Raw genomic sequence first — 24,836 nt, 5'->3', positions numbered from 1 at the left:
TGCTCTATGTCCCTGTATTACCCAACTCCAAAATTTCAACCCAGAATTATTCCTGTCTAAAGAAAATAAAATGATTTTTCATGTATGTGACTTCTGGAATGTTAAGTGAGGTTTGACTTGCATGATATTCCAACATGCTTTAAAAAACATTTTATATGTGTAAATGTTTGGCCAACATATATGTATGCAAACTGCACAGGTATACTGCACATGGAGAATTCTGGAACCAGATTTACAGTTGTGACCCACGTTGAAACTGGGAAACAAATAAGATCCTCTCAAATAGCAATCAATTCTTTTACTGGCTGAGCCAACTCTCTAAATCCATTCCTACATGTTTCAACATTCATAGGGTATGCTATTTACTTTTTTGTGACTTTTATAAAATACCCTGACACAGCAAATTAAGGATGGATTTATTTGGGCTCATGGTTTAAAGGTAGAATACATCTGGACAGGGAAAGTACAGTGGCAGGAGCTTGAGAGAGCTGGTCCATAGCATCCACACTCAAGAACAGAGAACAGTGAATTTCATTCTTAGCCGTCTTTCTTCTTTATATCAGTCTAAGACCCCAGCCCACAGAATAGGGATACAAACATTTCAACTCAGTTTTTCCATACCAATCAACTTAAGAAAATATCTCCGAGATATTCCCAGATGTTCATCTACCAAGTGATTCCAGATCCCGTCAAGCTGACAATACTAGCCACCATAACTGTACTCCTGGCCATCGTGACATGATTATCACTGTTAAACCATAACTTTTCCTCTCTTGTCCCCATAAGCTGATGGTCATTTCATAATGTAAAGTGGGTCAGATATAATACTAAAAATCCCTAGTCTTCAAGAATTCCAACACTTAATATCCAAAGTCCAAGTTTCATCTGAAATACTCCGTGAGACCCCTTACTATCAAAAAGCAAGTTACATGGTTCCAATACATAAAAGCACAAACATTCCTATTCCCAGAAGAAACTAGGGCTGAAACCCAGTAGGGAAAACAATATATCTTACTGCAACATGTCCACAGCATCTGAGACTTGTAATAGAATCACCTGGAATCCAAAGTACATGAGAAGCCCCATCTTTCCATCTCTGCTGCCCAAATGGCCACACTCCATGCCTGTAGCTTTCCTTGGTAGATGACCCCATGCTCCTGGCAACATTTACATACTGGAGTCTCCATGGAAAATTATAGTTTATCTTCACAGGCCCATGCAGTGGGAATTCAGAGCCTTCCTGACGAGAACAGAGTTTTGATATACAATGCCTAGCCTCAGCTGCTGTCTGAAACTTTGGAGCAAATCTACCTGACCCCCTCAATGTTGCATCTTTCATGCCTATGAAATTAGTATATCCACAAAGCTTCCAAGAGCTGTTGCTAGTTAAATAAAAAATGTCTTCTTGGATCAAAGCTATCACCTACCATCTGCTGACCCTACAGGAACACTTTCCTAGGTAGTTGTCTTCAGGAAGCAGGGAATACCTTCATCTGAGTTCTCAATCCAGGTTCTACTCTTTCAAATAAGTCTGCATTTTCACAAACTGAAGCCTTTTATAGGGGCAGTGGGATAATGTAGGCACATTTCCTATTGTTCTGGGGGCAGAGCAGGGTGTGTTTCTCTTTTAACAATTTGAGCCTTTTCTTTCATACCTGCCTTTCATCCAGCCGTTGCCTTGCTTTAGCTTCCTAATCCTTGATAGACTAAGTTTTCATCATTTTTGTATTTATCTTCTGTGCAGATCTTTTTTATTGTGAACTTTTATAAGTGAAGTTACCAGGAGCTGTGCCACAGCCCAAATGTATACCTTTTGGGAAATTTTTTTCACCCAATAAATGACTACTTTTCCTTTAAATTCATCATTATTCAAGTTCTCAGCAGGTAGAATGAAGCCAGATTCTTGACAAAGGATCACACAAATGGTCTCTAGCCCAGTTCTTGACAACGTTTGTTCCTTTCTAAAGCCCTGTGAGGCCTCCACAGTCTGTACCAGCAAACTTCCACAGTGGCCCATTTAGCTCTGTAGTATAGCATTCAAAAGTTTTATTAGCCCAAAGTTCCAAATCTTCTATATTCCTCATGAAAGCCTTTACTAATGGCCTAAGAATCATATAGTCAAGTTTATCAGAGCTGTGGCCTCACTCCTCAGAACCAATTCCCTGTATTCATTATTTTTTGCTGTGGCTCACAGTACTTCACACATGAAATATAATCCTACGTGTAGAGATTCTGGTGGCAGGGGCTTGAGGCATTTTTCCAAGTGGCATCCAAACAGAAAGCAGAAAACAGTAAATGCTCATGCTTAATCTACCTTTCTTCTTTTCATATAGTCCAGAACTCCAGTCTGCAGAATGGTGCCACCCCTTCTCATGTAGTACATAATCCCAACCCAGGGAATAGTGCCACACATATTTATGGTAGGTCTTCCCATTTCAGTTAACCAAATAAAGATAATCACAGACATCTCCAAAGGTTAATTTAATCTAGATAATCTTTCACAGGCATGCCTACAGGCCTGTCTCCCAGATGATTCCAGATCTTGTCAAGTTGGCAGTCAATATTAAACATCACATAAGGTTTTTCATCTGTATGAGTTCTTTGATGTTCAGTAAGATCTGACTTAGAATAGAATGTTTCCCTACATACTTCACATTCATAAGGTTTTTCTTGTGTGTGAGTTCTCCGATGTTGATTGAGGTTTGACTTACAATAGAAAGTTTTGTTACAGTCTTTACACTCAAAGGGTTTTTCACCTGTATGTGTTCTCTGATGTCGTGTGAGGTCTGACTTCTGGAAGAAAGTTTTCCTACATTCTTCACATTCATATGGCTTCTCACCTGAATGAATTTTTTGATGTTTAACAAGGCTTGATTTACAATAGAAAGCCTTACTACAGTCTTTACATGCAAACGGTTTTTCACCTGTGTGAGTTCTTTGATGTTGATTGAGGTTTGACTTACAATAGAAAGCTTTGTTGCAGTCTTTACATTCATATGGTTTCTCTCCTGTGTGAGTCCTTTGATGCTGATTGAGGTTTGACTTACAGTAGAAATTTTTCCTACACTCTTTACATTCATAGTATCTCTCCACTGTATGAGTCCTCTGATGATTTGTAAGTTCGGACCTACAGTAGAAGGATTTCCAACATTCATTACATTCATAGGGCTTCTCTCTGGTATGAGTTCTTCTCTGATGCTCAGTGAGGTTTGACTTAGAATTGAAACTTTTCTTACATTCATTACATTCATAGGGCTTCTCACCTGTATGAATCCTATGATGCTGATTGAGGCTTGACTTGGAGCAGAAAGTTTTTCTACATTCTTTACATTCATAGGGATTATCATCTGTATGAGTTTTCTGGTGGTTGGCAAGGTCTGATTTATAGTAGAATGTTTTAGAGCATTCATTACATTCAAAAGGCTTTTCCCCACTGTGAGTTGTTTGATGTCGAGTAAGATCTGACTTACAGTAAAAAGTTTTAGTACATTCTGTACATTCGTAGGGCTTCTCTCTACTATGAGTTCTACTCTGATGTCGAATGAGGTATGATTTACAGTAGAAAGTCTTACTGCACTCTACACATTCATAGGGTTTTTCTCTACTGTGAGTTCTTCTCTGATGTCGAGTTACATCTGACTTGCAGTAGAAAGTTTTCCCACATTCTATACATTCATAAGGCTTCTCTCTGCTATGTGTTCTTCTCTGATGTCGAATAAGATTTGCCTTCCGATGGAAAGACTTCCTGCATTCTTCACACTCATAGCGTCTCTCACCTGCATGAAATGTCTCATGCACACTGAGTTGGGACTTCCAGGGAAAAATTTCCCAGCATTGTGGAGAGTCATAGAGTTTCTCACCTATATGAAATCGTTGATGTTGAGTGAGGGTTGATTGATAATAGAAAGCTTTTCTACATTCTTCCCATCCATAGGGGTTCTCATATGACTGGGATGTCTGATTCCTGGTGTGCTGTGAATTCGGATAAAATGTTTCCACACATTCTTTATACTCATATGTTTTGGCTCCTTGATGAATTTTCTCTTGAATCTGTAGTTCTGCCTTGAGATAGAAGATTTTGTTACATTCTTTATAAAGCATGAGACTATTCACCAATATCAACAGTATCTGCTTCCCAATATTTCGAAGGTCTAATTACGTAATGAAAATACTCTCATAACCCACATCTGGAGTATCGCTCTTTGTATATTTTGTAGCCTTTACTGAGTTTAGTCTTACTACCAAATGTTTCCCTTTTTACTTAAGCCATGAAAGCAGTGAATGCTACATTATCCAAAGGATCTCAGTATTTACCAAACATTAATCAGAGGTCTTCCACATATCAAACTTTGTATGTAATCAATAAAATTAGTTATTAATGGAAAAGTGTCAATGTCCACAAATAGTAATTATGAACAGCAAAGTTTGGTTCTTACAATGGAGACTGAGATGCTCTACAAGTCTCAGTTAGATTAAAATTAACTTCTTTTCCACCCTGCATCTGAATAAGTCCCTGAATAAGTAGAACACTCTTTAATGTTTAGATCTTAAATGTGGTGTAGCATATACAAACTTTTACCTACTTCAACCATCTGTTCATATGATGTAATGCCACCAGTGACTTCAGCTTGCCACAAGTGTGTCTCTTGATTTCCCAGGACACTTACATTATGGACATCTAAAATGATATTAAAAAAAAAACAAAGAAACAAACAACAATGACTACTGAGTTATACAAACTATTTTTAGGTAATTTAAATATATAAGTTGTATCTTTAAGCTATAAATTTTAAAATATTCACTTTTGATATATAAATTACTATATCACAAATGAATACTTTAAAATATGTGTATTTATAAATATGCATGTATTTCATAAGTAAATATATACACAGTCTTCAATGAGTTTATGCAACAATAATGTAACAACAAGCATTCAAGGATTTAAACAGTTTTCTTTGAGCCTTTGCTATGTTTGGTTCAAAGAAGTAAAGAAAGTAACCATCTACTCCTTGGGTGTAGATTTCCACATCAATTTTGACCTGTTATTTGTCCTTTGTCCCATTTCTTTAATGTGTTATCTGTACTGATAGTGCTATTCTACACTGAACCTCTTTGGCGTGTGAACTAATGGCTGTCAATACAAGCTTTTTTTTTTTTTTTTTTTTTTTTTTTTTTTTAAGGATGCAAGCATAGCTAAATTCTTATAAGCAAGAATAATGATTAGGGAAGGGATTGCTATGCATACATAATTCAATTTATTTACTTTGTTCTGAGACACAGCTAAATATCTACTTGCAAACATTTTCTGCCTGAAAAAATAAGAAAGTAGCTTTATTCAAATTCTTCATTAGGTCTATTTGTTCTGTGCATGGCTTTCATTTTCTGAATTTTACATGGGCTTTCTAAAACTATGATTCTTTTCACTTGCATCATCTTCTTCAGGAGTTAAAATAGCTCTGTTTATTTCTAGAGTAAAAACACTAACAATATAGTAAAAATGTGTTGAGAAGGAAATAAAACAAAAAATCAGAGAAATGTTTTATCTGTTTCCTCTACTGTTGGGATACTTAGGGAAAAAGTTAAGTTTAATGCTTTTCTTTATTCTCAGCTCGCCCACAGTGCTATATGCTGGCTAACAGCTAAGATGGGCTGTATCCAGTTAAAAAAACCTCACTGCTTGCATAAGAGAAGTTCCTTCTGACATCAATAAGCTCTGGTTTATGGAACAAGCAAGATCATTTCCCAACCCCCCCCCCACCCCAACGTGAAACAATGGAAGTCTAAGGCAAAGAGCACTGCATTATGGGAGGCCAGAGGAAAGTGGGACATGGGTGATCTTGATGCTCTCAGAACCAACCAGCAGTAAATCATACTACAAAAAGATGACTGAAAATCTAGATCTGTTAGACCATATATAATCAGGACATATTTAATTATGGAGTTCAAGCATATGTTGCTGGAAGGAGGGTCTGGAAGCCAAACAAACAGCTCAGGGTGGGCTCAGTTTCCTATTCTGTAAACAACAAGCAATGCCTGGGGCTCACTTCTCACACATAATGAAACCACTAAATCTTTCATATCATAAGTTCGCCGTTGCTTACGATTCTCAGTGATCCAGCATCTGAACCTGCAGTTTCCATAACTTCCTCACTCGGCCCTTTCTCACAACGTCAGTGTGTTCTCGGTTTCCCTGTTTGCTGACTGCACCTTATTTTCAGGACCGAAGACTAGAAGGCACGCCAAAATATTAGGCAAATGCAAGCAATTACCTTCTTCAATCCTAGCCTGCTCAGCAGAGTCAGTATCAGACATACCAGAACACTGTATGTGACATGCTGAGGAAAAAAGGTATGTCCTGTTGGCACAGCCATATCGGACGGTGACAGAAGCAGCACAGCTGAGCCGATGGTACAAGACCAAAGCAGAGGACTGAGAAGACTGAATGATGGCGGGTCCTCATCAGGCAGCTGTGCTGGCCTATGACTGCTGCCATTCTTCTTAGATACAGCTGTGCCGGCCTGTCCACAGCTGCTGCTCTGTTGGCAGAAGAGCTCTTTGTACTTACCTAACAGTGGGGCTTACCTTACACTTACAACTCACGGAGCTCAGGTTAAGAATGTTTTCTACTTTCTGCTTTGCCTTTCTCCTTTATAACTGTCCTCCTACATCGTCCTCAGCCCACTTAAGTGTCTCTCCCATGAATATACTCTGTCCTTTCTCCTGGGTTGTGTTCTCCCCATTCCCATAACACCATGGAGAAATCTTCTTTCTAATCTGCCACCTTATCCTGAAAGCTCTCAGATGTTCCTATCTCACTCTTGTAGAAATTCCACAGGCAAATGCCCTAATGACTACATTCAACCTGTTTAGTCCCTGGTACTATAAGGCTCGTCAAAAGCCCACGGCTGGACAAGGACCCTTAGGTAGAAGCTGCTGTTATTGTGCTAACCAGTATCATAGTCAAGCCGCCTTCTAAATATTTCTGTTTAGGCCACAGAGCTGGAATGCTCTCAACTTTGACCAGCAAAGCTTCTTTCTCAGTAGATGGCAGTCAGCAGAGAGATAGATAACTGGTCAGGGGGCTGAGAATGAGAACAAGAGCCTGAGTGTTCATCTGCAAGCAGTACACCTATATTAACCACAGCACCACCAAGGCTCAAAGAACAATGGAGAAAAGGAAGCAGAAAAAAGCTAAGTCATAGGACGTATAAGAGTATGCTGACACTGTCTTTTACATACAGCATGGCCTTCCCAATCCCGTGCTCCAGCAGCTCTGTTCACTTGTGTGGAATGAGCACCAGGCCAAGCAAGAGAAAACTAGACAGACATGAGACAGATGGGCTGCAGGTATCACCCCTAACTGAGAAGCTACTGACAGCGGGATAGCTGCTGAGAAGGCATCATTCTTTTTTGAGGATGTGGCCCTGGTAGGCTTTTCATGCAGAAATAGATGGTCCCATATCCACTAATTGGACTTGGTGGGTTATCAAAAGAAAAAGGAAGGAAGAAAAGATAATATCAAGTTGGTGGAAGAAGGACTGTTGTGGGATCACAAGGAGATCTGAAAGAGAAAATGGAGCAGATCATTGAATATGATGCATATGAGGTTCTCAAGTTCTCAAGAATAAAAAGAATAAAATGATGGTTTGCATATTCTTGGCCCAGGGACTGGGGTGTCACTCTGGGGGTGGGCTTGGAGACCTTCCTCCTAGCTGCCTGAAGATACTCAGTCTGTTCCTGGCTTCCTTTGGATGACGATGTAGAACTCTCAGCTCCTCTTGCACCATGCCTGCGTGGATGCTGCCTCTCTCACCTTGATGATAATGGACTGCACTTTTAAACCTGTAAGCCAGTCCCAATTCAATGTTGTCCTTATAAAACTTGCCTTGGTCATGGTGTCTGTTCACAGCAGTAAAGCCCTAACTAAGACAAAGACTTTTAGGCTGTATTCATATTTGTATTCTAATTAGTGATCACTACCACATATTTGATTTATATTAAATAATGTATCATCTACAAATTTCTAAAGACTCTCATCTATGGCCAGAGGAACAGGTAGACTAACTGCAGATTTTAACTTGTCCCTCAAATCTTCCAAATCCAAACCGAGTCTTATCCCCAGCTTTTCAGCAGACCACCAGAGGCTGCTACTTTGTAACCCTGCTCCCATTTCCAGTGGATCACACATACCTTCTCCTCCTAATCTTTCTCCCTCAACTTGTTGCTATATCTCAGCCCGCAACTCCAGCAGGTACTACCTGGGAACTCAAAGGCCAGGAACCAGGAGAGCAACTAGGCTAAATACAGATCTTCACTTCTCGCCAGGTTCTTCCAGGTTCAATCCCCTGGGTTCATCCCCAGGTCTATAGCAGACCTTTTGATGTGACCTCTTTTTAATCTCTGCCCACATTCCCATAAGACTAAGCCAATCCTGGTATGACACCCTGCTTTTCTCCCTCCTGTGAACCCCTCTTTTCCTCACAAACCCATCCTCATTCCTAAGTTTCAGCTCCCAATACCTAGAAACACACTTTCCCTAAAACCCAGGTGGCCACAACCATGAGGATCCCAGCAGAACTTCCTACCAGGCAACACACAGCCAACACTCTCCTACAACCCTGAAAAGCAAACAGAAACCAAGAAATAAAACTCCTGCCTAAGAAAGACAAAGTCATACATCAGTAATTAGAATAACAATCTTCCAAATACAAGATGGCAGATGTCTACAGGACACAAGCAATAACAACCAGGACGACATGTCTCCACTGTAGCCCAGCAAGCTCACTCAGGCAGACCCTGACTATTCCAACATAACTGAAGAACAAAAAAAAAAAAAAAAAGTAGAAGGAGATAAACAAAACTATTTAAAACTTGAAAATGGAAACAGAATCAGTAGAAGAAATCAAAACTGAGGGAGCCCTAGAAATGAAAAATTTAGCGTCTTGAACAGGAATCTCAGAATCAAGCATCATTAACAGAATGTAAAAGATGGAAGAGAATTTCAGGCATTGAATAAATGACAGAAAGAATGGATATGCTAGTAAAGAAAGTGTTAAATCAAAAAAAAAGAAAGTGTTAAATCTATTAAACAACAAAACAAAACAAACAACAACAACAACAACAAAAACTTCAGGTACAAAACATCTAGGCAATTTTGGGGCACTATAAACAAGACCACATTTAAGAACAATCAGAAGAGAGGGAGAAGAATCACAGGTCAAAGACACAGAGAATATTTACAACTAAATTACAAAAGCTATTTCCCCAACCTAATGAAGGGGATGCTGACCAAGTGCAAGAAGCAGAACTGGACCAGAAAAGAAGTGCCCTTGGCAAATAATAATCAAAGCAATAAACATACAGAACAAAGAAAGAATATTAAAGCTGCGAAGGAAAACAATGGAAATTGCATATATAGGAAGCAGCATATCGAAACTATTAGAACTACACCTGACTTTCCCATGGGGACTGTAAAAGCCACAGGGCCTGGGCAGATGTGTTACAGACTCTGAGGGACCACAGATGCCAGCACAGACCACTATACTCAGCAAAACTTTCCATCACCACAGATGGAGAAGATAAAACATTTTATGATAAAGCCAAATTTAAACGGTAACTATCTGCAAATCCAGCCTCACAGAAGGTGCTAGTAGAGAAAGTCTGATTAGAAGAGATAAACTACATACAAGAAAACACAGGGAATAAATAGTTTCAGATCAGCAAAGTCAAAAGAAGAAAACATACATACATGTACGTACATCACACACACACACACACACACACACACACACACACACACACACACAACCCTTCTTCTTAGAACCTCACAGAACTTTCTACAAAATTAGACAAATACTCTGACACAAAGCAAGTCTCAAGAGATAATAGAAAACTGAAAACACCCTGCATTCTGACTACTATGGACTCTAACAAGATATCAACAACAACAGAAAGAAACAGGAAGTTTACAAACTCGTGGAAATTGAACAACTCACTGCTTAATAAAATGTGGGTCAAGACAAAAACCAAAGATCTTCTAGAATTGAATGAAAATGAAAACACAACTTACCAAAACTTATAGAACATAATGAAGGTGATTCTAAGAGACAAGTTCATACCCTAAAAACTATATTTAAGAAAAAAATTGAGGAGCTCTTCTACTGGTAACTTAAGAGCAGACCAAAAAAAAACTCTAGAACAAGAGAAAAAACAATCACACTCAGAACAGAAATCAATAAAATAAAAACAAAGAGAAAAGAAAACAATACAAAGATTCAATGAAACAAAAATAATAAATTGGTAAAAATCATAAGAACATAACAACAGACACCAAGAAAATCCAAGAATCATAAGGATGTATTTTAAAAACCAGTACTCTACCAAAATGTAAAATAAAAAAGAAATTGAAATTTTTCTTAATATATATCACTTTCCAAAGTTAAATCAAGATCAGATAAGCAATTTAAACAGATCTATAACCCCTAATGAAATCGAAAGAGTTATTAAAAGTCTGCCAATGGGAAGAAAAAAAAACAAAGCCAAACAAATAAACAAAAACAAAAGACTCAAAAGCCTGGGGTCTGAGTTTTAACACAGAATTCTACAAAACTTTCAAAGACTTAATGTCAACAGTCCTCAAATTATTTCACAACATTGAAACAGGAGGAACTCAGTTTCCCCTCTTCTTTTACAGAGCCAGTTATCCTGCCACCGAAATCACACAAAGTCCCCCAAAAGATGAATTTCTCTTATAAACATAAATAAAAAATTCTCAATAAAATACTTAAAAAATATAAATCCAAAAACACATCAAAAAGTTCATCTACACTGATCAAGTAGGCTTCATCCCAGAGATACAGGAATCAACATATATAAATCAATCAATGTAATTTACAACATATATAGACTGAAAGATAAAAAGCAAAAGAGGCAGAAAAAGCCTTTGACAAAATGTAAACAACCCATCATGATAAGGTCCTGGAAGAGATTAACGATACAAAGGACATAATTTCACATAAGAGTTTACAGCAGCAAACATCTGGCCAACTTCAAATGAAAAGAGAAAATGAAAGCAATTCCACTAAAATCAGAAATAAGACAAGGTTGTCCACCCTCTACATAAAATAAAAACAGTATTTTTTTAGTGTAGTAAAAATGGCCACAGTATTAAAATAAATCTATAAATTCAATGCAATTCCCCTGAAAATCCCAACACAATTCTTCATAGATGTTGAAGGGACAATTTTCAGCTTCTTATGGAGACACACATTAAAAAAGAAAAAGAAAAAACAAGGATATAAAACAATCTTGAATAATAAGAGAAATGCAGGAGGTATCACCATTGTCACTTTCAAGATTCACTACAGATATATGGTAATAAAACCTGCATTTAATTTGCGCATAAACAGAAACATTGATCAGTGGAATCAAATTGAAGACTCAGCTAGAAATTCCTGTATCTATTGATACCTGCTTTTTAATAAAGAGGCCAGAAATACAAAAGAGAAAAAAGTAAATATCTTCAACAAATGGTACTCGTCAAACTGGATGGCTACATGTACAAGAATCCAAATAAATCAATACTTATTACCCTGTAGATCAAAGACTTCAACATAAGACCAGATACACTGACCCTGATATAAGAGAAAGTGGGGAAGAGCCTCGAACCCACTGACACAAGAAGAGTTTCTAAAGAGGCTGTAAGATCAATAGCTAATGGGATCTCATGGAAGTGAGAACCTTTGGCATGACAAAAGACACTGTCATTTGGGAAAAGTGGTAGCCTACAAAATGGAAAAAGATTTTCGCCAACTACATATGAGATAAAGGGCTAGTAGCCAAAATGTGTAAAAATCTTAAAAAAAAAAAAAAAACTAGAGATCAAGGAACTAAATAACTGAATTAGAAAAACGGTACAGATCTAAACTAAGAACTCTCAATAGGAGAGACTCAAATGGCTGGGAAACACGTAGATAACTACTAGATATCCTTAGTTTTCAGGCAAATGAAAATCAAAACTACTTTGAGAATTTATCTCACACCTGTCACAATGGCTAAGATATCACACAAGTGATAGCTCGTGCTGGTGAGGATGTGGAGCAAGGGAAACACTTCTCCATTACTAATGAGAGTGAAACTTGTACAGGTACAATAGATAACAGCACAGTGGGTCACAGGAAGATGGGAATTCGTCCACCATAAGAATCAGCTACATCACTCTTGGGCAGACACCCAAAAGACACTTTATCCTCTCACTGAGAAACCTAATCAACCACATTCATTGCTACTCTATTCATAATAACCAAAAACTGTAAACAATCTAGATGTCCTTCAACAGAAGAATGGATAAATCAAATGTGGTACATTTATACAATGGAGAATCACTTAGCTATTTTTAAAACACATCACAAAATTTGCAGGTAAATAGATGAACTATATCTGAAGTTATCCCAGATCTAGAAAGACAAATGTGGTATGCTTTCACTTCTATGTAGATATTAGCTGTTAAATCAATAACCAAACTGCAATCTATAGGACCAGATGAGGTATAATGTAAGAGATTAAGGGAGTCAGATCCATCTTCTTAGGAAAGAGAAACAGAACTGATAGTTATGAATAGATGGGGGGATAGAAATGGGGTGACTAAGTGGGAACAGGAAGGGGTGAAAGGGAGGAGGGATGGAATACAGGAGTGCCAACTAAAGTTAACAGCCACTTGATAGTGTGGAAAGCTAATATAGTAGAAGCTTCTAAAATAGGTGCATATATAAAGGTGATCTTGAGGAAATTCCCTAAATAATCAGGAAAAATAGAGTCCCAAATGGTCACCTCTTGTGACAAAATGAAGCCCCGGGTACTAAGATTGGGTCACATCTGATTAGGAAATGCCCAAACTACCCAGGCTGTTGTCAAGACTACAGGTTGCTCTTCACAAACTGAAAGCAAGGCCCTATTTCTAAAGACAATACCTATGAAACCACTCAAACATGGAGAAGTTTAGTTGGTACCTATAAAGACTTTATCCCTTTGTTTAGTGCCTTTGGTTCAGCAAGGTAGTCTGTATACTAACTACATCGCCAAAGGGAATAGTTAACTCTAAGTTAGCCACAAATCCTTTGATCTACAAGGCAAGGGTGGCACAAAGCTTGTGGAAGTAAGTTTATTGTGTGGACATTTGCGGAGTGGGAATTTACTGATATAAGTCTGATTGATAAATTACAAGCCTCAAGAGTATTCATTTTACTGTGTTACTGGGAATGTGAGCAGGGTCTGCAGCAGAGAGGCCGCCGGGGACAGAAACTAGCTAATAGGGCTGCCACTGCTGGGGACAGAGAGTATCAGGGGTGGGGTGGGGAGAGAGGGGCTGGGTAGCATGGCATGGTGCCTGAAACAATTAGCCCATTTTCTAATATTTACTGTTCCACTGGAGTGCGTGAATGAGTGGGTCTCCGGTTCTTGTGCCTTCTCTTGTGTTTTCCTTCTGTGTCTTTGACTTGTCCAACTCCAAGGTGTCAGTTTTTGTTTTATCTGATTTTAATTATGCCTTAGAAGCCTGTTTGTTTTCTCATGAGAGACAGAAAAGGAGCAGGTCTGGATGGGAGAGGAAGTGGTGAGAACCTGGGGGGAGTCAAGGAGGGGAGACAGTAACAGAATATATTATGTGAGGAAAAAAACTATTTCCAATTTAAAAAATTGTCATCTTAAAATTCAGCTAAAAGCAATGAATAATACCTTAACATTTTAGGTGACATTAGTATCTTCTCTGGTATTAGAAACAAGACAAAACATAAGAAACAAAAGCATCTGTTTCTTCCTTTCCACCAGGTAAACGTTCTTTGTAGTTCTTATCTCACCAGAATACATCATTACCATCCTTCAGTTTTCTCTCAATGGGTGGAAATTCTTTAGAGAAACTGTTTGTCAGTATATTGGTTCCTCCATAAAACAAAGTGAACTATCTACAGAGCAAACAAAGAGAAAATGGGAAAAGAGTGTGACAGCAGACCTAACCAACAAAGAAACCCTACTACGGTTTAAAATGAAAACCAAATAATCACTTAGGTAAAGTAGCTAACCAAAAAAAAAGTCTCAAAAGACCTATATGTGTATTGGAAAAATCATCTTAAAAAAGCATTCCTCAGTATAGAACAGATAGATGATGGATAAGATCATGTCATCTACAAATAAAGCCACCGACTTCCTTCTCTCTGTACCCTATTACTCTAGCTAACTCATCAGGTGACACACTGACCAGCTGCAGGGAGTGGACAGCCACGCCTTGTTCCTGATTTTAGGAGAAATGTTTAAGTTCCTCTATTTAGGTTGATACAGGTTACACAGACATGGTGTAAATTTCCATTACTATGCTGAGGTAAGTCCCTTGTATCCACAGTCTCTCCAGGACTTTACCATGAAGAGATTTGCGTTTTGTTGAAGGCCTTTTCTGCATCTAATGAAATAATTATGTGCTTGCAGCCCTTTAGTCTGTTTATGTGAATTATGTTTATTGATTTATAATGCTGACCCAGTCCTGAATCTCTGGGGTGAAGCTGACTTGATTATGCCACATAATCTTTTTGATGTGTATTCTTCACTTTGGTTTGACTTTTGAGAATGTTCATATCTATCTTTATAAGAGACATTAGTTTATGATTGACTTTTTTGGTTGGGTCTTCTGGTGTGAATGTAACAGTGGCTCTGTGAAAGGAATTTAGAAATGTTCCTTCATTTTCTATTATGTTGAATAGCTTGGAGTACTAGAATTAGTACTTCCTTTAAAATCTGATAGGAAAGTCATAGAAAATTATTTAGGACATTGTGTAGCATTTATCCATGAGACCAGCTCTCTGCTGAGCTAGGTCTGGTGAAAGTTGGTGCCAGGAGACCTATCCGCATAACCAATAAGTGCTGAGCTCTCCCTCTCTGCCCTCCCCAGGACAATGTGTACTAACTGACCTGGGAGGCTCCCGAGTGAGGCATCTGAGCCACGCCACAGCTCAAATCCATGCTGTAACTTCCTGTTCAGTTCTGGTCTGGTCATATAGTGCCCTGGGAAAAGGAAATGAGGTAGTTCATCCAAATGTGCCAAGTCAGGCCCGGTGATAACAGACAGCAGGTCTACCTCAGGAACTCTGCTAAGATGGGTGGTTTTGAAGTTCTTTGGAGACAAGATTTCTATTCACATTCTTTACTGAATGGAATATTATTTTCAAATCACATTAAGCTGCACGAGAGCATAAAATAATGACTTTCTTAAACTTAAGTAAACAGAATAGAAAAATAAAAGATAACACAATAAAATTTTTAAAAACACATATTTAAGGCCACTGAGTAAAATGAAGTCATCAAAACAACAAAAAAAAAAGCAAAACCAAAAATAACAAACACAAATAAAAAAAATCAAAACAACCACCCAGAAAATTTGCAAGGGAAGTAGCTCAACTACTGAAGTAAAACACATAAAGACCTCTTAGAAAATGAACCAGGTACAGAGAGAAAAAAAAAAAAAATGTGGCTATTTTAAGATGAGCCGGAAACATGGAAAAACTGGGTTGGAGGATAGCAAAAACATGCCCTATTCACAAAAATACATGCAATTAAATATCCATTCAAATAAAAAATAATGAATGCTTTGCTTCATAAGCACTGATGTATGAATTTTGTTTGGTTAAGAAACCAAAGAAGAAAAAAAAAAAAAAAAAAAAGAACTCACAGAGATCCTGTCAGCATGCACAGCAGTGGGCCAATGTCAAGCCAAAGTCCCATCTTAAATGGGGGAGGTGGTCACAAAGTTCCATTGCTGAGTGGTGACTGGCAATGAATGCCTGCTAGAAGAGGGAGAGTCTCTCTCCTTTAGAGAAGAGGCTCCTACGCCAGGGAGATAGTCCTTCATACAGGCATTTTCTAACAGCACTAAGTAGACTCATGACTTCATAGCAGCTGGGATTATCTACACAGATTTACACAGGGTCAGAGAAGCAAAAGCTCCAGCATGAATGGGGAGGGTCTCATAAATCCCCATTCCTCAGAAGAATGAAAATAGACCCTTTCTTATCTCCTTGTACAAAGCTCAAGTGCAAGTGGATCAAAGATCTCCACATTCAATCAGGTACACTGAAACTATTAGAAGAGAAAGTAGGGAAAACCTTAGAACACATAGGCACAGGAGAAAATTTCCTGAACAGAACACCAATGGCTTGTGGTCTAAGACCAAGGATGGACAAATGGGATTTAATGAGATTGCAAAGTTTTCGTAAGGCTAAGGACACTGTCAAGAAAACAAACAGCATCCAACAGATTGGGAAAAGATCTTTACCAACCCCACATCAGATAGAGGCCTATTATCCAAGGTATACAAAGAACTCAAGAAGCTAGACACCTGAGAATCAAACAACCCTATTAAAAAATGGGGTACAGAGCTAAACCAAAAGTTCTCAATTGAGGAATATCGAATGGCTGAGAAGCATCTAAGGAAGTGCTCGACATCATTAGCCATCAGGGAGATGCAAATCAAAACAACCCTGAGATTCCACCTCACACCAGTCAGAATGGCTAAGATCAAAAAACTCAGATGACAGCAGATTCTAGTGGATATGAGGAGAAAGAGGAACACTCCTCCACTGCTGGTGGGGTTGTAAACTCGACAACCACTCTGGAAATCAGTCTGGTGGTTCCTCAGAAAATTGGACATAGTCCTACCTAAAGACTCAGGTATTCCACTTCTGGGCATATACCCCAGATATGCTCCAACATACAATAAGGACACATGCTCCACCATGTTCATAACAGCCTATTTATAATAGCCAGAAGCTAGAAAGAACCCAGATGTCCTTCAATAGATGAATGGATACAAAAATTGTGGTATATTTACAGTGGAGTACTACTCAGCTATCAGAAACAATGACTTTATGAAATTCCTAAGAAAATGGATACATCTAGAGAATATCACCCTGAGTGAGAGTAACCTAGTCACAAAAGAACAGACATAATATGCACTTACTGATAATTAGATACTAGCCCCAGAAAGCTCTGAATACCCCAGAAACAACTCACAGGTCATATGAAGCTCAAGAAAAACAAAGGCCAAAAGCGAAAGCCTCAGTCCTTAGGAAAAAAAAAATAAGCACCCTCTCAAAGTGTGGTACACCTGGACCTTAAATCACTAATAATCCAAGAGCTAGGAATATAGCCATGTAGCAATTTTTGGTATTCAAAGATCATTATGTGTAATCTATACACACCAAGAAAACTCTGTTTCCATGTTACATTCTGTTCTACATGTACTTTATGCTTATGGTAACTAGTAGAATTTCAATGCATGCTATCAAACCTCTAAAAGAATTAAGTACTGACAAAAATATTCATATAGTGCTATGCCAAATGCTTTTAAAAATCTGTACATGTATCTCTTTTTTAAATAAAATTATAAGTAAATAAATAAATAAATAAATAAATAAATAAATAAATTCCCATTCTTATCTGAGGAGCTTCAACAGCAGAAGCCTGTGTTCCCCAGTGAAGTAGCCCCTGGTGGGGTTTCTATGCTCTAGTCTGTGCCCTACACATTCGCATAGGCATGGGAATGACTGGATTTGGTGGGCTATGGAAAGGGGACACTAAGTTCAGAAGGGGATATAAACGAGAGCTTGGAGCAGCACAATGCTGATATGATCAAAATACATTGAAATTCTCAGAAAACAGAGTAGGAAAGCAGCCCCCCCCACACACACACATGGGCATGGGAGGGGTGGGGACGCAGGAATAGCCAAGTTCTTATCTGCTTCATAAACTAGTATTGGAATGATTTTTAATCCAGACATGGACACAACAAAGTACACAACTACTAATATTTCTGATGAACGTGAGTTTAAAAATTCTCATCAAAAATAGAAATGTAGAAAGGCACATAAACTGATTGCAGTGGCCATTTGTGAATCATCTTAGTTACAAAATGTTCACTTTACAGAAACCGCACAGGGACATTTGGGACAATGAAGACAGAATATTTTTAAATATGCCAAAACACAGTCAACAACAAACAAAAACAAAAGAACAAATGGAATTTCATGAAACAGAAAATTGACTCTACAGAAAAGCAAGGAATCAACAGGATGAAGACTCAGCGTTAGGAATGAGAAAAGAAGAGCAACATGAAATTCAGAATGTGTGTAAATTCAGAAACAGCCAACAGCAGAAAAGTGGCCTGATGCAATCTGGGAAAACAGCCTAAATGAGATCCATCTCCAACATGCAGTATAACAAATGAACATGTGTGCTCCCCCAACCATGAGGGAGGTGCCCATCAACACGACAAGGCAGATTCCCCTGCACAGCAGTTACAGTGTCTATGTCCATATCTGTGACACAAAGTGACAAGTACTGAAGTCTCACAACCTACTATGAGACATGATGACTCTGCTCCAAAAGCTATGAGCAGAACCAGCACATTATACCATGATCCCACGGCTGGCCATGCAGAGAAAAGAGGAAATAAAATCAGTCTTATGCCAAGAAAGTTTCCCTCCTCCTTACTGCAGCAGTTAACCACATGCTCAGTTCAGGTGTCCATTGACACGGGGACAGGCGAAGAAAAGGACCAACACTTGAATATCCATCTATTAAAATAAAACGTTACTTCCAGTGACATGGGCAGGAGCCACAGGCATCACATTAAGAGTAACACAGCTAATTCCCGTGTTTGAAATATGCATCACCATCTCAGAACAAAATAGCTGTGGTGGCTTGCAGGACACCATGGCCTTCAGTCATGACAATAAAGAAAAATGTATCACAGATATCTAGGTCCACAGTAACAGTAATTTGGCTTTTACATTTCCTCATAAAGTTGACATAAAGCCTTCAAATGAGATTTTTTATTATTTATATATATTTGCATTCATTCTTTGAGAATTTCATACAATTCATTATAGCGATATTCATCCCTACCTCTCCCCCTAACTTCTCTCCATCCACCCGACTCAGCTCTAATTTCATTTCCTCTCCTCTCCACCTCCCCTCTAACCCAGTGCCTGTAATGTGTGCTGCCTATATGCCCACGGGTGTCTGTGGGGCCATCAGTACAGCATGGTCAACCTATTAGGAGACACAGCCCTAAAGAAAACTGACTGAACTTCCTCAACAGCCATAATTGTCAGTAGCTTGGAGATGGCGCCCATGTACCCTCCCTACCCCATGCTACCATGAGTTTCCCAGTGGAGCAGCTCTCTGAGATTTCAGTGAGGACCTTCTCTGTTCAACTGCATGTGACAGAAAGAGGTAAGAACTAACTAGGGTTGAGATCTGGGGTGACAGAACTGTCTCAAAGCCACCTTTGTAATCCAAGGGACATTAAAAAGCTCACTTCTTTATCAAATGGAATGAATGGAACTTTCTTCAGGCTAGCAAGGCACTGCACATTTGGTGACTAGGAATGGTCTACATATGCTCATTTCTGAATGTTTGGTCTAAAGTTGGTACAACTGTTTTGGAAGGACTGGGAGGCGTGGCCTTGTCAGAATAAGTGTGTCACTTGTGTTTCAAAGACGACTGTCATTCTCTGTGTGCCTCTCCTCCACCTACTTATCGTAGGTACTGTAACCCTTTAAAACCATAAACTCAATTAAATACTTTCCCTTAGAATTTGTTTTTGCACATGTGTTTTATCACAGCAATAGAAACTGTAAGTAAGACAGAGCAATTAGATACTTCTCTTCAACTCCCTAAGAACATGCTGAAACATGAAAAAATGTCAGGGAAAACAATATAAAATCAAGAGACTAAGTCTCTGTAAAATATACTTGAGCAACAAAACAGGGAGACAGTTTAAGTAATGAAGTGTATTCAGGCCCTGTCTGATCCCTAAAGCCAACGACATTTACGTCTGGCTCTGGATAAAACTTGGCAAAACCAGCTCACCATGACAGGCATCTGATGACATTCCCACCATCCATTATGCACTGACTGACCTGGAAGGTTCCAGACTGAGGTATCTGCTACCCTCCATGGCCCAAATTCACGTTCCAGCATGAGGATCAACTCAGGTTTGATCACGCAGCAGCCTGTAAATGAGAAATCTTGAACGGTTTCTGCCAATGCGCAGTCAGCTCCCCTGATGACAGATCCCCTTCCATGGGAGGAACTACTTTTGTTAGAAGGTGCCCACGATCACCTCCTTCACAGGCTTCACTATTACCCTTGTGTGGCATTAACCTACACGATACAGAACCCCGAACAGCACGAGTATGCACATACGCACACACACGGAGAGTGTGAAGGCAAACACACGAAACTGGAAAAACAATGCATGATTGTTTAAGAATAAGTCAGAAAAGAGCAGGAAGTGATGAAAAAGAAAGAGCTAGAAACACGGTTAGCAGGAGAACGCTGAGGCTGGGGAGAAGGTGCAATGGAGGAAAACTTGACGTGGTCCCTGCACAAGGAAGCTAGCGTATAAGGAGCATTCATCACTCCGGTGGGCGTGTGGGTGCCATTATCGAGGAGACCGTGTCGCCAGGCAGGCCTCAGGCTCCTGGGGTCATGACTTCTGTGCCACAGGACTGTACGCTGGAACTGTGAGCCAAAACCAATTACTCCCTTCCTTAAGCTGTTTGGCTGGGGCATTTTAATGACAATAACAACAGAAATAACCAACACACATGGTGTAAAGAATGAACTCAGGTTCTCACACTGACAACAGAGTTTTCAACAAACCATCAAGCCTTTTTTTTGGGGGGGGTGGGGGAGGGCGGGGACAGGGTTCCTCTGTGTAGCATTGACTGTCCTAGAACTTGCTCTGCAGATGACGGCTTTAAAGCGAATATCTTATGTCTGTGTGGATGTGGTACCTGTCGATAATAAATATATTATTATTATATATGGCTTAGGCAAAAAAATAGAAGGTGAAACATCCAGAGGGCAGAAAGGATTCTGGGGTAGTGCCAGGCACAGGATGTGCACCCTGGAAGATGTGATGAGGCAGATGCGTGGCACCTGAGCACAGGTAACCAGCCATGTGGCAGAATGCAGATTAGAATACATTGGTTATTTTAAGTTATGAGCTGGTCAGAGAAGAGCTCAGCTATACGGCCAAGGTACTTGTAAATATGTTTTGAGTCTGAGTCTTATTTCTGGGAATAAGAAGTGGGAGGAAAATGCCTAACTTTTACAGTAGACCAGGCTGGCCTTGAACTGGCAGTGATCCACCTGCCTCTGATTGGGTTTAAGGTGTGCATTACCAATGTCTGGCCCCGGCTGCGTCCTTTATCACCCCTAAACTCATTTCTTTGAAAAGCTGGAAGTTATAGGATACTTCTTTGGTCACTGATCCCTTTGTATTTGTCGTGAACAGGTCTTTTGCATCTCCCTAGGAAAGCCACAACACAAAAGTGAACAATGTTTGAAAAATAAAAATGCTATATTTTCTAACACTCAAAAGTTAAAGGCTGTTTCAAAGAAATAATGGGGAATAAACAGTGGCTGTTACGGTGTGGGAAAGGTACGGGGATTGGGAGGACAGGACGAATATTTACTGGGGTAGATGTGGGTAGAAATTAATAACATGGTTCTCTAATATAAAGTAAATATATAATGGGCAACAACTAATTGAATATTTCAAAATAGCTGAATGATTTTAAACTCTCCCATTATAAACAAGTAGAATGCGATGAAGTGAGGACTTACCAGCCTCTGGCCATTGTTCTGATTATCTGATCATCTGATTGCACAATATCATCTGCTTTGTGTAAGTGTGTTGCAAAGCCACACTGTACACCAGAAGCACATGCCATTATCATACATCAGCTAAAAGTTACAGTGTAGCATTCAGGTTGAAAGTCCCACTGCTTATCAACAGACAACAACTGCTCCTGAGAACCACAGGGAGTCACTTACCCAAGGACATCAGGCTACTGTAGTTCTCCAACATCACATCCCTGTAGAGCAACTTCTGAGCCGTGTCCAGGCCCTGCCACTCCTCCCAGGTGAAGTACACAGCAATGTCCTCAAATGACAGCGACCCCTGGAACAACATCACTTCTTACCAACCCAAGTCCTCAGACCTGGGAATAAAACTGGATTTATTCTTTTCCGTGTCGGAGTGACTTGCAAATGCCTTACATAAGCTACAGCTTGGTGTGAATTCTTTATCATCAAAGAAAGCACTGTCAACACAAGTATCATCCCTCTTTGTTAATGTGGATTCACAGTAAGACGATAAAACAAAGTCTACAGCGCATTGATAACACATTAAGGAATGAAAATACGGTTCCCTCTTGTATTAAACTGACCATGAGAGACCGCAATTTAAACTTTTCATTTTTTTACTCTGTATTTTCCTTCTGTCCCCAACAAAGAGCTTCGCCGTGTCTTTGTGGAAAAGGAAAGAGGGATTCTTACAGAAAATTTTAAGGGCTGGAAAGATGGCTCAGTGGTTATGAGCACTGACTGTTCTTTCAGAGGTCCTAAGTTCAAATTCTGGCAACCACATGGTGGCTCACAACCATCTGTAATGAGATCTGATGCTCTCTTCTGGTGTGTCTGAAGATAGCTACAGTGTACTTACATACATAAAATAAATAAATCTTTAAAAATAAAAAGAAATCTAACATAGTTTTGCAAGGGAAGAAGTTAATTTACTCCTCCCTACTGACCCAGAATTGCAAATATTATCAAATGTTATCAAACCCCATCCACATGTTACTTCCAACATTTTTGGTGAATATTTGTTGCTTTCAACCGCTTGGGTAAGTTCAGCAAATAACTAACACAGCATATACATATAATACTCTGCGTCAGGGGCACAGATTAAAGCCACGCTTTTCTTTTAGGTATGAAGTGGGAATTCCAAGACATAGTAAGATTGCTTACATTGCTCTCCTAAAGGCACATTAAACTTCAACAGGCTCTGAGAGCACACAGCAGAACAGCAGGTGAAGTAGTTGTCTTAAATTTTCTCGAGGTACACGATCAGCTTGGCTGCCAAGTCCACAAAACCTTTCGGTATCTTTGCAGTTGAGAGACGCTTCCGAAAAGTGTTTCGATACATAGAATACACGTGTGTGCAAGGTTTGTGTTAATAGCAAGAGAAAAACCACAGAGAAACTCAGTCCCATAAAGGTGACGTGAATCTGTGAGGAACAGCCAAGCATGGGAAAAAAAGATGCCATGGCTGGCGGTGCAGTGCAGTGGTTTGTACCAGGTCTGGCTGGAGCAAGGCCACGGGTCCAATTCCCAGAAAACACAGAATACCGAACACATCCTTTGCCTCATAGAGTCACTGAATACACGAGTCGGAAATTAATGGGCAACAATAATACCCAATGACTTATAATTCAAAATAAATCAAAATCAAATGCAAAGCAAACATATCCAGGTGTTTCTGGCCACAGTCACTTAAGCGACATGTGGCCCCTCCTCTGTCACCTTCCTTCTGCTCGCACAGGCACGTGGCACTGCGTATGCCATCTCTTCCTGCCGCTCCAACAGCAACACCGTAGTTCTGACTAGAGACTAACACGGTGGTTTTACCACGGTTGTCCGCTCCTATAGAAGCATGATGGCTTACTTAAGACAGACTGCGGCTAGTTTCCTACCGTCATTCCTCAGCTTGTTGGAATGAGTTCTTCCCACCCATGTGCGTTCCCGGAATGCTATTCACACCGCCACACTTGATGCCTTTGCTATCAGAACCATCTTCCTTGCCAGGGAATTCTTAGGGAGTAGAAACTTAAAGTCTCCCCTTTTCTCCGAAAATAATTCCAAATGCGTTCTAAAGACCTTTTAAGGTTTCTTGGCTGATCAAAGCTTCATGATTCTGTGGAGCTGGAACACTGCAAATGCAGTTAGAATTCTCTGTGATCGTGGGTTCCCTTGATATCCATTCAGTAGTATTCATCCTCTCGATGTGGCCTAAGGTCGACTATCAGCTAAAAACTTGGGAATGCATCCACGGAGCAGACCACCACCTTCCGCCAAGCCCAAAGCTAAGGCTGTCGTCAGACAGTATCTCACATCTGCAGCAGCTTCCTCCGCATGGCTGTAACCTACCTAACCTGATGTGTTCACAAGTGTCTTTGATGAATGTCTTGATTTTGTTCTTCACTATAAAAGTTCAAGTAACAACATCCATGTTGGAACATGTCATTTAGGACAACTTAAATACATGTTACTGAACAGGGTGACTCATATCTGTCCCAGAATAAACTCTCTCTAATCCTTTTGAGGTGAGACTAGTGTTTTCTACAGACAAGAGAATTAGCTAAATCAACTCACGCACCATTTACCTTAATTTTCAAGTTTTTACTTAAGCACTGAACGTTGGGGCTAAGTGACGTCAAGTTGCAGGGAACCTTTACTGAGAAAGCAACAAGATGACACTGTAGTAAATTGATTTTGTTTCTTTTAGGCAACTGCGGTCAAAGCAGTGGGGTGTCCCTGAAGGGGGCTCTCTCCTTTGCCTACTGGTCTCCGAGCTGGGCTGCTATTCCTCTACACATAAGGGACTGCAGACTCCACGGACCCAGCTCCTCTCTTGAAAGAGAAACCCACCTTCCTCAAAGTCCTCGCGTGCAAGCTGTGGACTGTAACAACCCCCACCCTCCAGCCCAGCCCCCAAGGACCTGACATCGGCGCAGGCGCAGGAGGGACGGCCGAGGACCGCGGCGGAGGGTGCAGAGACAGCTTCCCTGCAGCAGGAAGCCCGCACTCACCATGGCAGGCTTTGCCGACATCCCGCGTCCTCCGCGGGCCTCCCCACTGCGACTGTCACGGGAGACAGGGGCCGCAGTAGTCTCCAATTCCCCTGAACCAGAAGAGGCTACAGATCTAAGATGGCCGGG

General features: G+C 39.9%; 1 protein-coding gene across 2 annotated transcripts; it reads right to left on the bottom strand.

Moving 5' to 3' along the window:
• Window positions 1-452: 452 nt before the first annotated feature.
• On the bottom strand, window positions 453-24,821 carry LOC308434791 (uncharacterized protein). Of its 2 annotated transcripts, XM_080935198.1 has the most exons (6): window positions 24,708-24,821; window positions 21,892-22,018; window positions 19,968-20,060; window positions 14,959-15,051; window positions 4,584-4,678; window positions 453-4,062 (listed from the first exon to the last, which is right to left on the bottom strand). In XM_080935198.1, the coding sequence occupies exons 1-6, from the start codon at window positions 24,726-24,728 to the stop codon at window positions 2,482-2,484; spliced, it is 2,010 nt and encodes a 669-aa protein (XP_080791324.1). In that variant the 5' UTR covers window positions 24,729-24,821; the 3' UTR covers window positions 453-2,481. The 2 variants fall into 2 exon arrangements, with proteins under 2 accessions (XP_080791324.1, XP_080791325.1); XM_080935199.1 differs by lacking the exon at window positions 14,959-15,051.
• Window positions 24,822-24,836: the final 15 nt, after the last annotated feature.

The sequence above is a fragment of the Micromys minutus genome (assembly GCF_963924665.1).
Source record: "Micromys minutus genome assembly, chromosome: 22".
Taxonomy (NCBI): domain Eukaryota; kingdom Metazoa; phylum Chordata; class Mammalia; order Rodentia; family Muridae; genus Micromys; species Micromys minutus.
This window is presented reverse-complemented; position numbering and strand designations above follow the sequence as displayed.

Bases quoted from the DNA above. Each gene is read 5' to 3' on its own strand.
- LOC308434791 (XM_080935198.1), bottom strand. From the start codon at position 24,728: ATGTCGGCAAAGCCTGCCATG. The intron at 20,061-21,891 runs GTAAGTGACTCC...TCTCATTTACAG, and splicing joins CAGTAGCCTGATGTCCTTGG to GCTGCTGCGTGATCAAACCT. The intron at 15,052-19,967 runs GTCAGTCAGTGC...TCCTTTTCCCAG, and splicing joins CTCAGTCTGGAACCTTCCAG to GGCACTATATGACCAGACCA.